General features: G+C 51.2%; 1 protein-coding gene across 10 annotated transcripts in view; it reads left to right on the top strand.

Moving 5' to 3' along the window:
• Positions 1 to 14: 14 nt before the first annotated feature.
• Positions 15 to 12,912, top strand: part of TECPR2 (tectonin beta-propeller repeat containing 2) — a 118,078-nt gene continuing 105,180 nt past the window's right edge. For 8 of the 10 annotated variants that reach the window (XM_062181170.1, XM_062181166.1, XM_062181169.1 and 5 more), the window contains exons 1-2: positions 918 to 1,102; positions 9,594 to 9,880. In XM_062181170.1, coding sequence (XP_062037154.1) covers positions 9,662 to 9,880 — 219 coding nt within the window. In that variant the 5' untranslated portion in view covers positions 918 to 1,102; positions 9,594 to 9,661. Of the gene's footprint in view, positions 96 to 917; positions 1,103 to 3,861; positions 3,882 to 9,593; positions 9,881 to 12,912 lie in introns of those variants that run through there. The other 2 variants (XM_062181162.1, XM_062181163.1) reach the window with 2 other exon arrangements.

Raw genomic sequence — 12,912 nt, 5'->3', positions numbered from 1 at the left:
GGGAACGGGCTCCCGGCAGCCCCCGCGGCCGGGCGTCCATCCCCGCCTCCTCCGGCCCGGCCGGGCTGACTAGTCCGGAGGGGCCGCCGCGGGAGGTGAGTCCGGCGACGCCGCGGGCCCTGGGACGCGGGGCCCCCACGCCGTCCTCGGCCTCCCGCGCAGGCCTGCCTTCCCTCGGCGCCTCAGCGTCTCCCCTCTTGGCCGCAGCGCCCCGGCGCCGAGACCCCGGGAGCGCCGCCGGCTGCCGGCACCCGCTCTCCGCTCGGCCTCGCCGGGTCCCCGACGCCCGCTCAGACCCTCGGCCTCCGCCCTGCCCGCCTCGGCGCCCGGGTCCGGGGGCTGCCCTGGGTCCGGCCGCGGCCCTCGGCGCAGCCCGCGCGGTGAAGTGCGGCTGGCCACCGGCTGTGCGGGACCCCCTGTCAGCCCCGTGTTTGAGGCCTGGGCGGCAGGGTGGGTAGTGAGGGAGAAAGGAAGGGGCTCCGGGTGCGGGCGTTCTCAGCTGCGGGCTTGGGGCGCGAGCGCCTTCGCCTCGCCCGGCGGCGGCGACAGGGACGGGGTCCTGGTCTCTGTGGCGGCGGGACCCCTGCGCCTGCTGTCTTCCCTGGGCCTCTGCCTGCTCGCAGCTCCCGTGCCCCTTCCCTGCCCTTTGTTCTTGGCCCCGTTGGGAGTCAGGAGGCTTCTGTCTGCAGGGTGCGGCCGTCGTCCTGGTGCGCGTGCAGCCAGGGGCCTGGGGACTTCCCTTCCCAGCCCTGGGACCCCAGACCCGCTGGCGTGGGCCCGGTGTGGGAACGAAGTCACGCGAGTTCCTCTGGGCTCTCGGTGGCTGCTGGTCTTTGTCACACCGTGTCTGATGCGCGTTGATGAACCTCTGACTTTGCCTCTTGAAGAAATGTTTATTTTCATCTTGAAAAGCAGAGAGAGAGAGAGACCGTCCATCTGCTGGGTCACTCCCCAGATGCCTGCAACAGCCAGGGCTGGGCTGGGCCCAAGGCAGGTGTGGACGTCCCAGGCTGGGCCTTGACCACAGCGCCTGCCCGACCTTGGCCGTTCTGTAACCTGAGGGACTTCCCACGTTTGTTTACGGAGGTCCTGGCTTGGAAAGGTGAGCAGCCGGTCAGGAAGCAGCCGTCCACGTAGAGCAAGCTTTGGTGTCTGGCGTGGAGAGAGCTCCCCCACAGCTTGTCGGATGCAGGAGGCCGTGGTTGGCGGCTTTGGGGACTGTTGGGGTAGCGTCGAGCTGTTGTTCACAATGTGTGTTCTGCCTGAGGGGAACGTGTGCTTTGGATCTGGACGGAGTTTTTGCCACTGTCTCACAGGCAGGGTTATCAGGTGCTTGAAGAGAGATACGTGAGCACTGATTGCATCTTACTTGTGGTTGGAAGCCACAAGTGTATTGACCAGTGGACACAGTCCACTGACCAAAGCAGACAGTGGTGCTGGTGCTGTGTGGTTGCTGTGTGAAAGCAGCAGGGGACCAGGCGGCTTCCTGGGGGAGAGCCCCTTCCTGCAGGCTGTGGGCGGGCAGCAGGGAGGGCCGACAGGGACTCTGCTCTCAAGAGACACCTAGCCCGCCTGTGTTCAGGGAGCGGTGGCCAGAGCAGAGCGTGTGGGTGGGAAAGTGGCCCGGGGCGGAGCTAGAAATGCCCCGTTTCCATGCTTGTGTTGGGGTTGTGAGCCCTGGCTGGCTAGTGAGGAGGGGTAGAGAAGTGACACAGTTCCATCTGGAAGGTAAGCGATCCCCTCGGCTCTTGTATTCTGCTGTAAGAATTTGCCACTTAATTAGTAGATGCTGTAGCCAGACTTTAAACATAGACTGCACAGCCAGGATGCCAGTGCTGGCTTCCCAGAGGTTTTGGAGAGAATCCGTAATCCATTAGTGCTGTCAGTTTGTTAGGATCATTGTGCTGAAATTGGATGACTTAGGGCCGGCGCCACGGCTCACTAGACTAATCCTCCGCCTGAGGCGCCGGCACCTCAGGATCTAGTCCTGGTTGGGGCACCAGATTCTGTCCCGGTTGCTCCTCTTCCAGTCCAGCTCTCTGCTGTGGCCCGGGAGGGCAGTGGAGGATGGCCCAGGTGCTTGGGCCCTGCACCCGCATGGGAGACCAGGAGGAAGCACCTGGCTCCTGGCTTTGGTTCCGCACAGCACCCATAGCAGCCATTTGGGGAGTGTGCCCGTGGAAGGAAGACCTTTTTCTCTGTCTCTCTCACTGTCTAACTCTGCCTGTCAAAAACAAAAACAAAAACAAAACAAAGTGGATGACTTCGACTGCGTTAGTCCGGGCCCAGGAAAGTTGCCTGTGAAGGTGGCGGTAGGCATTGCCAGTTAGCAGTGGAGGCTGCCACCTCTTAGGTTTGGAGTATTGATGGGACCAGTGGGGGGAGAAAGCCTCATGACTTACAGGAGAAGTCACAGCCGTGTACTGTAGCTTTTGAACATTTATTTATTTTCATCTACTTGAAAGGCAGGGGGTAAATGTGGAGGGAGGAGCTTAGACCTGGATCTTCTTTCTGCTGGTTCACTCCCCAAGTGATTGCAGCAGCTGGTACCAGACTGAAGCATCTGGGTCTCCCCTGTGGGTGAGAGGGGCTCAAGCACTTGAGCCACTATCTGCTGCCTTGCAGATTGCATTAACAGGAAGCTGGATCAGGAGTGGAGCAGCCAGGTAGAACCAACACCTGTATGGGATATTGGCCTTACAGGCAGAAGCTTAACCTGCTATACCACAACAGCGGCTCTTTTTGCCTATTTTATTTTATTTTTATGTATTTTTAAGATTTATTCATTTATTTGAAAGGCAGAGTTGCAGAGAAAGAAGGAGAGACAGAAAGAGAGAGAGAGAGAGAGAGAGAGAGAGAGAGAGAGAGAGATTCCATCTGCTCGATCAATTCCCAAATGGCCACACAGCCAGAGCTGGGCCGATCAGGAGCCAGGAGCTTCTTCCAGGCCTCCCATGTGGTGCAGGGGCCCAAGCACTTGGGTCACCTTCCACTGCCCTCTCAGGTGCTTTAGCAGGGAGCTGGGTCAGAAGTGGGACAGACAGAACTTGAACCAGTGTTCATATGGGATGCTGGCATCACCCATTATGCCGCAGCACAGTCCCCCATTTGCCTATTTTAAAATCATTTTTTATTATTGGATTTTATTTTGTTTGAAGATTTATTTATTTGTTTGAAAGTCAGAGTTAGAGAGAGAGAGAGCTATCTTCCATCTACTGGTTCACTCCCTAGATGACTACAATGGCAGGACTGGGCCTGGCCCAAGCCAGGAGCTTCTTCAGGTCCTCCATGTTGGTAGCAGGGCCTCAAGCACTTAGGCCGTCTTCTGCTGCTTTTTCCAAGCCATTAGCAGGGAGCTGGATCGGAAGTGGAGCAACCAGTTCACAAACCAGCACCTATTTAGGATGACAACATTGTAGGTGGAGGCTTTATCTGCTATACCACAATGCTGGCTCCTTATTATTAGATTATAAGATAGTCCTTTATATATTCTGGATAGAATTCTCTTATCAGATATATGATGAGCAAATATTTTCTCCCATTTGTGGGTTATCTTTTGACTTTTTAAAGATTTGTTTTTATTATATTTATTTATTTTTATTTGGCAGAGTTATAGACAGTGAGAGAGAGAGACAGAGAGAAAGGTCTTCCTTCTGTTGGTTCACCCCCAAAATGGCCACCACAGCCAGCGCTGCGCCGATCTGAAGCCAGGAGCCAGGTGCTTCCTCCTGGTCTCCCATGGGGTGCAGGGCCCAAGCACTTGGGCCATCCACCACTGCCCTCCCAGGCCACAGCAGAGAGCCGGACTGGAAGAGGAGCAACCGGGACTAGAACCCGGCGCCCATATGGGGTGCTGATGCTGCAGGCGGAGGATTAACCCAGTGAGTCACAGCACTGGCCCCTTGTTTTTATTTATTAAAAAGCACAGTTACAGAGAGAGAGAGAGAGAGAGCAGAGAGACAGAGATCTTCCATCTGCTGTTTCCTTCCTCCAAATAGTCCCAATGGCTAGGGCTGGGTCAGCCTGAAGCTAGCAGCTTTTTCTGGATCTCTCATGTAGGTGTGGGGGCCCAGACACTTGGGCTGTCTGCTGCTTTCCCAGGCCATTAGCAAGGAGCTAGATTGGAAGTGGAGCAGCCAGGACTTGAACCTGCACCCATATGGGATGCCAGTCTCACAGGTGGCAGCTTTTTCCACTCTACCACTATGCCGGCCCCTATCACGTGACGAGTTTTTGCTTTTCATGAAATCAGAGAGCTCATCCTGGCTCCATGTACAGGCGTGAGTCTCAGGGCCAGTATGGAAACACAGGACAGTGCTGCAGATGAGAGAGGGTGGCTTCCACTCAGGCGTTGTGGTTGGATTGGTGAGGAGGCCCCGGAAGGTGTGCGGTGGGTCTGGCACGGTTGAAGGAATGAGGTGAAGGAGACGGGTGAAGGAGGAATGCTAGGATTCCAGCTTGAACACGTTTGGTTACAGTTTGGTCTTACTGTCACCTGATAAAGAATTGTGACAGTTCTTATTTTATTTTTTTTTATTTGACAGATAGAGTTAGAAGTGAGAGAGAGACAGAGAGAAAGGTCTTTTTTTTTTTTTTTGACAGGCAGAGTGGATAGTGAGAGAGAGAGAGACAGAGAGAAAGGTCTTCCTTTTTGCCGTTGGTTCACCCTCCAATGGCCGCTGCGGCCGGCGCACTGTGCTGATCTGAAGCCAGGAGCCAGGTGCTTCTCCTGGTCTCCCATGTGGGTGCAGGGCCCAAGCACTTGGGCCATCCTCCACTGCACTCCCGGGCCACAGCAGAGAGCTGGCCTGGAAGAGGGGCAACTGGGACAGAATCCGGCGCCCCGACCGGGACTAGAACCCGGCGTGCCGGCGCCGCAAGGCGGAGGATTAGCGTGTTAAGCCATGGCGCCGGCCAAGTTGTGACAGTTTTTAATTCCTCCTGGAGCTTGGCCAGGTGTTCCCTGTGCTTCCTTCTAAGACATTTTGAAGTTTTGGGGGCAGTATTATTGCTGATTGTGCCACGGACATGGTCCTAGGGTTTCTGAGCCTCCATCATACCCACTAAAGCTTCCTAAATCACCACAAATGAACACACACAGCCAGAAGAGGGTGCCGGCTGTGCAGATGCAGTTTTGAGCAAATCCTGGCTGCCTTCTGCTGACTGCAGTCTCAAAGCCCCTGCTGTATAGAGATTATAGAGCTGTCAGTGAATAGTACTGTATCAAGCAAATGAATTTCTGAAAGCCAAATGTGATCATTTGACAGGGCTATATTGAAGAAAAAGACTTTTAAAGGAACAAATAACACTGGCTGACACTTGAGAAGTGCTTGGTGCTTCCGCTTGCTTGCTGGGAGACCCCACCGGCTAAAGCAGATGAGGAGGTGCTGCTGGGGTTCAGGTGTGTCCCCAGGATGCCCCAGTGCTATGTTAGTGCCAGTTGGAGGTGGGGCCCCGGGAGGTAATTAGGATTAGACGCGGTTGTGAGGGTGCAGCCCCCATGGTTGCATTAGTGACTTCATAAACAGAATAAAAAGACCCAAGCTAGCAAGCCGTCTCTTCCCCACCTTGGAACTCTGTGGAGTCCCCACAGCAACGAGGAGGTCACCAGATGCAGCCTCTGAATCATGAGCCAAATGACCCTTCATTCAGTCTGTGGTATCGTTAGAGCAAGAGGAAACATAGATAAATGCCTTCCAGAGGCAAGGAGTAGAGTGTGGAGACCAGGAGGTGAGAGGCTGAAGGTGTAGTTAGAAGCAGTTCATCAGAGCTAGAGACCCTGGGGCTGCTAGGACGGGCGGAGGCCGGGTCCCCGAGGCTCTTATGAGACACTCTTGGGCTTTGTCCCGAGGAAGATGGAACTGTTGAGGGGTGTGAGGCAGGGGAGGGATGAGGTCAGCTCTGCACATTAGAAAAATGCCTGTTTTGCCCGTGCCTGAGAGGGGACTGGGGGACAGGCAGGGAGCTGGCACCAGGGAGAGCTCCAGGTGAGAGGTGTGGGTGGCTTGAGCTGGGGGAGAGGCATCGGGGTGCAAGGAAGATGTACTGGGGAGTAAAGAGGACAGGCAGTGATTGAGTGGAGAGGACAGAAGAAATTGGGGAAAAGGCTCCTTTTCTGGCTTGGACAGCATGGCCAGGGGTGATACCTGTATAGGTGATAAAAATATATAAAGTGAAATGTTCGTTTACTCTATGTGTACATCTGTGATTAAGATTTCACTAATCCCATTTTCAGATAGGAAATACAGATCCAGAAAGGTTAATTGGTTTTTCCGTAGGGAGTTCTGGGCACCATCGGTTACTCCAGCATCACCAGCCATTCCACTGCCTACTTCTCCACAGTGGAAGGAGGGTCAGTTTTAGGATAGTCGGTCTGAGACCGAGTCCAGGGCATTGTGGAGCACGTGGGCTGGGAGGAGGACGTCTTAGCAGGAACCTAGCACAGGCCGGTGAGCCAGTGGCTGCCGTCTCTGCCTCTGCCCACCCCGCACACATTTGCTCCCGGTGAGCAGTGGGAGGGGCAGGAGGGCCTGGTGCCCAGCTTACCGGAGACTCCCGCCTAGGGGACAGCGTGGATTCTCCCGGTCCACTTGGGGCCTCCTGGGCACCAGGCTCCCAAACTGGGCTTTGCCGTCTCCTCTGTTGCTGGGACTTTCCGGCTTGTCAGTGTCCTTTGAAAAACCACATTTGAGGCATACATCAGTGTAACCATGCTGGAAGGAAATTTGGCAATACTTTAAAAAATTTCAACATTTTCACCTCTTGAAATATGTACCAAGATTACCCGTAGAGATGTGGTGATGTTGTTTGTGATGGTGAAATTCAAACATTTTGATTAAGAAAATTTTGGTTTATCCATACAACATGTTTTCTGCAGTTTTTTTTTTCTTTTTTTCTTTAAAGATTTATTTATTTATTTATTTGAAAATCAGAGTTACAGAGAGAGGAGAGGCAGAGACAGAGAGAGAGAGAGGTCTTCCACCCACTGGTTCACTTCCCAAGTGACCACAACAGCTGGAGCTGTGCCAGTCCCAAGCCAGGAGCCAGGAGCTTCCTCTGGGTCCCACACACGGGTTCAGGGGCCCAAGCACGTGGGCCATCTTCTACTGTTCTCCCAGGCCATAGCAGAGAGCTGGATCGGAAGTGGAGCATCTGGGTCTTGAACTGGCACCCATATGGGAGACCGGCACTTCATGCCAGAGCGTTAACCCCCTGCGCCACAGTGCTACCCCCCCCCTTTTTTTTTTAAGATTTATTTTATTTATTTGAAAGATTTACAGAGAGAGATAGAGCCAGAGAGAGAGGTCTTCCATCCACTGGTTCTCTCCCTAAATGGCTGCAACAGCCAGAGCTGAGCTGATGTGAAGCCAGGAGCCAGAAGCAGCTATAACAGAACTGGATTGGAAGAAGAGCAGCTGGGACTTGAACTGGCGCCCATATGGGATGTTGGCCCTGCAGGCAGCAGCTTTACCCACTGTGACACAGCACTGGCCCCCAGCAAGCATATTTCTGTACCTGGGATGGAGTCACACTTCTCCTAGTAGAGGTCTTTTCTGTTTCGGTTTTCTTCTTCTTTTTTTTTTTTTTTCTTTTTTGACAGGCAGAGTGGATAGTGAGAGAGAGAGAGAGAGAGAAAGGTCTTCCTTTTTGCCGTTGGTTCACCCTCCAATGGCCGCTGCGGCCGGCGCATTGTGCTGATCCGAAGGCAGGAGCCAGGTGCTTCTCCTGGTCTCCCATGGGGTGCAGGGCCCAAGCACTTGGGCCATCCTCCACTGCACTCCCGGGCCATAGCAGAGAGCTGGCCTGGAAGAGGGGCAACCGGGATAGAATCCGGCGCCCCAACCGGGGCTAGAACCCGGTGTGCCAGCACCGCAAGGCGGAGGATTATCCTGTTAAGCCATGGTGCCGGCCTCAGTTTTCTATTCCTGTCAAACCTGGTGGACCTCGTAGTTCACCTTCTCTATTCTTACTTTAATCTGTACTGATCTCTCCCTCTTCTCTGTGGGACCCCTGGACTAGTACCTAATTACTTGTGGTTTTGTGTTTCTTCATGGTTTCATCTGCCTCCCTGGCTAGGTCATAAGCTACCTGTAAGCAATAACTGTTTTTTATATTCTTTTCACCCCTCCGTTATATTGCCTACAATAGGAAGTATAGGCTTAGCACATATTGAAGTGCATTTTGAATTAAGATTTCAAGTGATCTTAATGACACCTGATTTACTTTCTGTTTAATTAAACTGTGGCTGTAATTTTTAAATACATTTATTATTTAGTTGAGAGGCAGAATTAGGGAGAGAGAGGGAAAGAGGAGAAATAAGTCTTTTTTTTTTTTTTTTGACAGGCAGAGTGGACAGAGAGAGAGAGAGAGAGAAAGGTCTTCCTTTTGCCGTTGGTTCACCCTCCAATGGCCGCCGCGGTAGCGCGCTGCGGCCGGCGCACCGCACTGTTCCGATGGCAGGAGCCAGGTGCTTCTCCTGGTCTCCCATGGGGTGCAGGGCCCAAGGACTTGGGCCATCCTCCACTGCACTCCCTAGCCACAGCAGAGAGCTGGCCTGGAAGAGGGGCAACCGGGACAGGATCGGTGCCCTGACCGGGACTAGAACCCGGTGTGCCGGCGCCGCAAGGCGGAGGATTAGCCTGTTGAGCCACGGCGCCGGCCTTTTTTTTCTTTTAAGGATCCATTTATTTACTTAAAAGGCAGAGTGAGAGAGAGAAGGAGAGACAGAGAGAGGGATCTTCCATCCATTAGCGCATTCCCAAAATGGCCTCAACAGCCAGGGCTGGACCACATTGAAGCTAAGAGCCAGGAGCCTCCTCCAGGTCTCCCATGTGAGCACAGGGGCCCAAAGACTTGAGCCATCCTCCACTGCTTTCCCAGGCATATTAGCAGGGAGCTGGATCGGAAGTGGAGCAGCCAGGACCCAAACCATTGCCCTTATTGGATGTTGGCACTGTGGGCAATGGCTTAACCTGCTGCACCACAGCATCAACCTCTGGAATAAATTTTACATCCAAATGGTTGCAACAGCCAAGTCTGAGCCAAGCTGAAGCCAAGTGTTGTCTTCAACATGGATGGCAAAGATCCCAGTATTTGGGTCATCTAACTGCCTTCCCAGTTGTATTACCTGGAAGTTGGATCAGAAGTGGAGTAGCTGGAACTCAAACCGGCATTCAGATTTGAGATGTCAGTATTGTAAGTAGTGACTTAACTGGCTATATCACAGTGCCATTCCCTGTGGCTTCAATTTTTAGCCCTCTAAAATTTACATGTCCTCACTATTTTAAAATTTAATTTATTTGAGAGATAGCGCTCCCATCTGCTAGTTCACTCTCCAGATGCCCACCAGGGTAGGTAACAGAAACCCGCTCACTTGAGCCATCCCCATTGCCTCCCAGCGTCTGCAGCGCTAGCAGGAAGCTGGAGTCAGGAGCCAGAGCTGGGACTCAAACCCAGGTACTCTTGATATGGACGTGGGTGTCTTAACCAGTGCCTTGACTACTAGGCTAAGGGCCTGCCCCTTGTTCCATTATTAAACACCACTTTCTGGGGTGACTGATGTATTGGAAGAATTACAGTGCTTTGTTCTGTAGCCCCCAGGTTTCCTTAGATGACAGACATTCCATTTCCGGCCTGAAGCTCGCCTGTGGAAACCTTGGCCATGGCATCGGTATCAGAACCTGTTATATTCCGAGAATTCTGCCCATTGTACTCTCTCCTCAATGCCATTCCCACCAAGATCCAGAAGGGCTTCCGTTCAGTCGTGGTCTACCTCACAGCCCTCGACACCAACGGGGACTACATCGCGGTGGGCAGCAGCATCGGCATGCTGTACCTGTACTGCCGGCACTTCAACCAGATGAGAAAGTACAACTTCGAGGTGAGCCTTGCGTTCTTTGCACCTCGGTGTGCTGGAGCCGCGCTGATGTTAACATGCTGTGTTCCGGAGTGGATACTTTGCTTCCAGTTTCTAGAATATGGTCTGAATGCCTCACCCAAACAGCACTTGAAAATCATTCTTAATTGTGGTGGAAGATAATTAAAACATTCACATTTGGACTCTTTCCCCACCCCAAAAAATCCAGCATCATTTTAAAAGAGAAGTGTTCTGTTTCTCAGAGTGCTTTTACTGACTGGCTTGAACAATCTCTAGTTATTCTTTTGAAAGTGTTATGGAAAAAGGACTTCTGTCCGTACTTGTACTGATGAGGTGTAGTGAGAGCTCTTCTGTGGCACTGGGTCCTGAGGAGTCTCTGTCCTGCACTCCCGCTGCCTCAGGTCTGGATGTGTTGTAGGTACTGGTGGGGACGGTGTTTGACTATGGTGCGCCTGGCACCAAGCATGGACTTGTAATCTAATTCACCAATTTAATCAGTATTTGTAGCTTATGGCTTTTCTTCTTTTTTTAAGTTTTCTTTTTTTAAAGATTTATTTTTATTTGGAAGTCAGTTACACAGAGAGAGAAGGAGAGGCAGAGAAAGAGAGGTCTTCCATCTGCTAGTTCACTCCCCAGTTGGCTGCAACGGCTAGAGCTGCACTGATCCAAAGCCAGGAGCCAGGAACTTCCTCCAGGTCTCCCACATGGGTGCAGGGGCCCAAGGAATTGGGCCATCTTCTACTGCTTTCCCAGGCCATAGCAGAGAGCTGGATTGGAAGTGGAGCAGCCAGGGCGTGAACCAGTGCCCATATGGGATGCCAGCACTGCAGGTGGTGGCTTTACCCACTGTGCCACAGCGCCGGCTCCTTAAGGTTTACTTATTTATTTGAAAGAGCCACAGAAAGAGGAGAGACAGATCTTCCATCTGCTGGTTCATCCCCAAATGGCTGTAATGACCAGGTCTGGGCCAGGCTGAAAACAGGAGCTTCCTAGGGGTCTCTCATGTGGGTGGCAGTGGGCCCAATGCCTGCCCCAGTCTATGGCTTTTTTGGCAGATTCAGGGGTGACTGAATTGTGATGATGTTGATGACCCCTTTACTAACTGTGCAGTTGTATTGTTTGTTTGTTTGTTTAATTATGTACTTGAAGACAGAGTTAGAGAGAGATCTTCATCCACTAGTTCACTCCCCAAATGCTCACAGTGGCCAGGGTGGGCCAGGCTGAAGCCAAGAGCTGGGAACTCCATACGGGTCTCCCACATGGGTGGCTGGGACCCACGCACTTTGGACATCTTCTGTTGTTTTCTCAGGAGCATTAGCAGGGAGCTGGATTGGAAGCGGAGCAGCCAGGACTGGAACTGGTTAAGTGGTGGCTTAACCCACTGCACCACAGCATTGGCCCCCGGTTCTCTTTTAGCACATGTATCTCACTGATCACTGTTTTACTGTCTTTTAAGAACCTTGTAACTGGGGCACCAGTTTGTGCTCTTCTGATCTGGAGATCTGGAAGAATCTGGAAGAATCTCTTGGCTACTGGCTTCAGATTGGCTCAGCTCCTGCCATTGCAGCCATTTGGGGAGTGAATCAGTGGATGGAGGATCTCTCTGTCTCTCCCTCTCTCTCTGTAACTCTGCCCTTCAAATGAATAAATAAAATTCTTTCAAAGAAAATGTATTTACTGGACACAAAGTCCACAATTGGGAACTCATTTTTTAAGCACCCATTATGTACAGAATGCAAGACTTAGGTTCGTGGAGAAACACAAGGAGAGTATAAAATAAAATTTCTGTTTCAGAGAGAACACTAAGTTTACAGTTAGAGTATTAGAGTTTGGAAACAAATCGGTATATCTGTGTGAGTAGGAAATACGAGAAGGACTCTCATCACAGTCACCTAGCTCTGCAGGTTGGGGTAGTGAAAGATGTAGGGAGAGGGATGGTTCTTTAAAACGGTGACTGCTGTGGATTTCTTGGAATTCTTGGCAATACGAATGTATATACAAAGATTTGTCCTGTACTTGGCCGGTTAATAGCTGTGTGATCCTAGAGATGCGTATTTATGTTGTCATTTTTGCCATCAGAGCTGGCGGATGGTATGACGACAAATGGTCTTTTTGTTTTTAGCATGGTAGAAGTTTATTGGTTAGACAAGTGGTCCTAGAAACGTTTGGTATGGTTCCCATGATTTACAGATAAACTGTAAGATTGCTGCTCCAAGCCACATATTTGGTTGTGTAACCATTATGTTCACTTCCTGTGAAAAGAGGCAGGTGTTGCATGCGTGGTCCTGGACTTAGAGGCCATCAGAAAACGGGTTCATGATCTCTTTGGACCGTGTTAGTGAAAACTGAAGGATGCATTAGCTAGTTAAGTTTAGGGAAACTAAGTTTTTATGGGAAAGTAAATAAAAATTAGTTTATCCTGTGATAAATCTACTTAGAGCATGGATAAAAGATCCTGCTTTAAAATGAAGTTAAATTCCTAAAAGGGGAAAGCAGACCTTTCACGTGGTAAATATAGCCTGACTTGTGTTTTCAAGAGTAGTGTTTTTGGAAACCTTTTTTGCTATAGAAGTTAGTGGGAGAGAACAGATGGAAACAGTACATTTTTCCTACTTAGTGCCAGAAGCACCAAGAAAACATTGCAGGGAGCTAATAACAAGTACAAAAATGTTATAAACTTGTTAAATAAATGGGTGGGACTTGTATAAGCATAGAGCAAAAAGATAAGTTGACCTGGGTTTCTAATATGTTTTGAAATAAAATACATGATGGCCCTCTTAGCATTCAGTAAGTTGTTGAAATTTCATGGATTTGTCTGTAGGACTGTGCAGAGCGGGGGCTGTCGCATAATAGCTGATGTGGAACACTAGTTCTCATTTCTGCAGTTTCCTTGTGCTTGTTCTGACAGGAAGTTCATTCAGCAGTTGTTGTTGGAGTGCTTAGTTAGATGCCGGGCCCATTTTGCACTGGCGATGCAGCAGAGAGCTTCGCAGATGGTCTCTGCCCTCCTGGAGCATAGCATATCATGGGGGTAA

This window comes from Lepus europaeus, chromosome 22 (assembly GCF_033115175.1).
Source record: "Lepus europaeus isolate LE1 chromosome 22, mLepTim1.pri, whole genome shotgun sequence".
Taxonomy (NCBI): Eukaryota; Metazoa; Chordata; class Mammalia; order Lagomorpha; family Leporidae; genus Lepus; species Lepus europaeus.
Note: the sequence above shows the minus strand (reverse complement) of the source record. Positions and strands in the feature narration are given on the sequence as shown.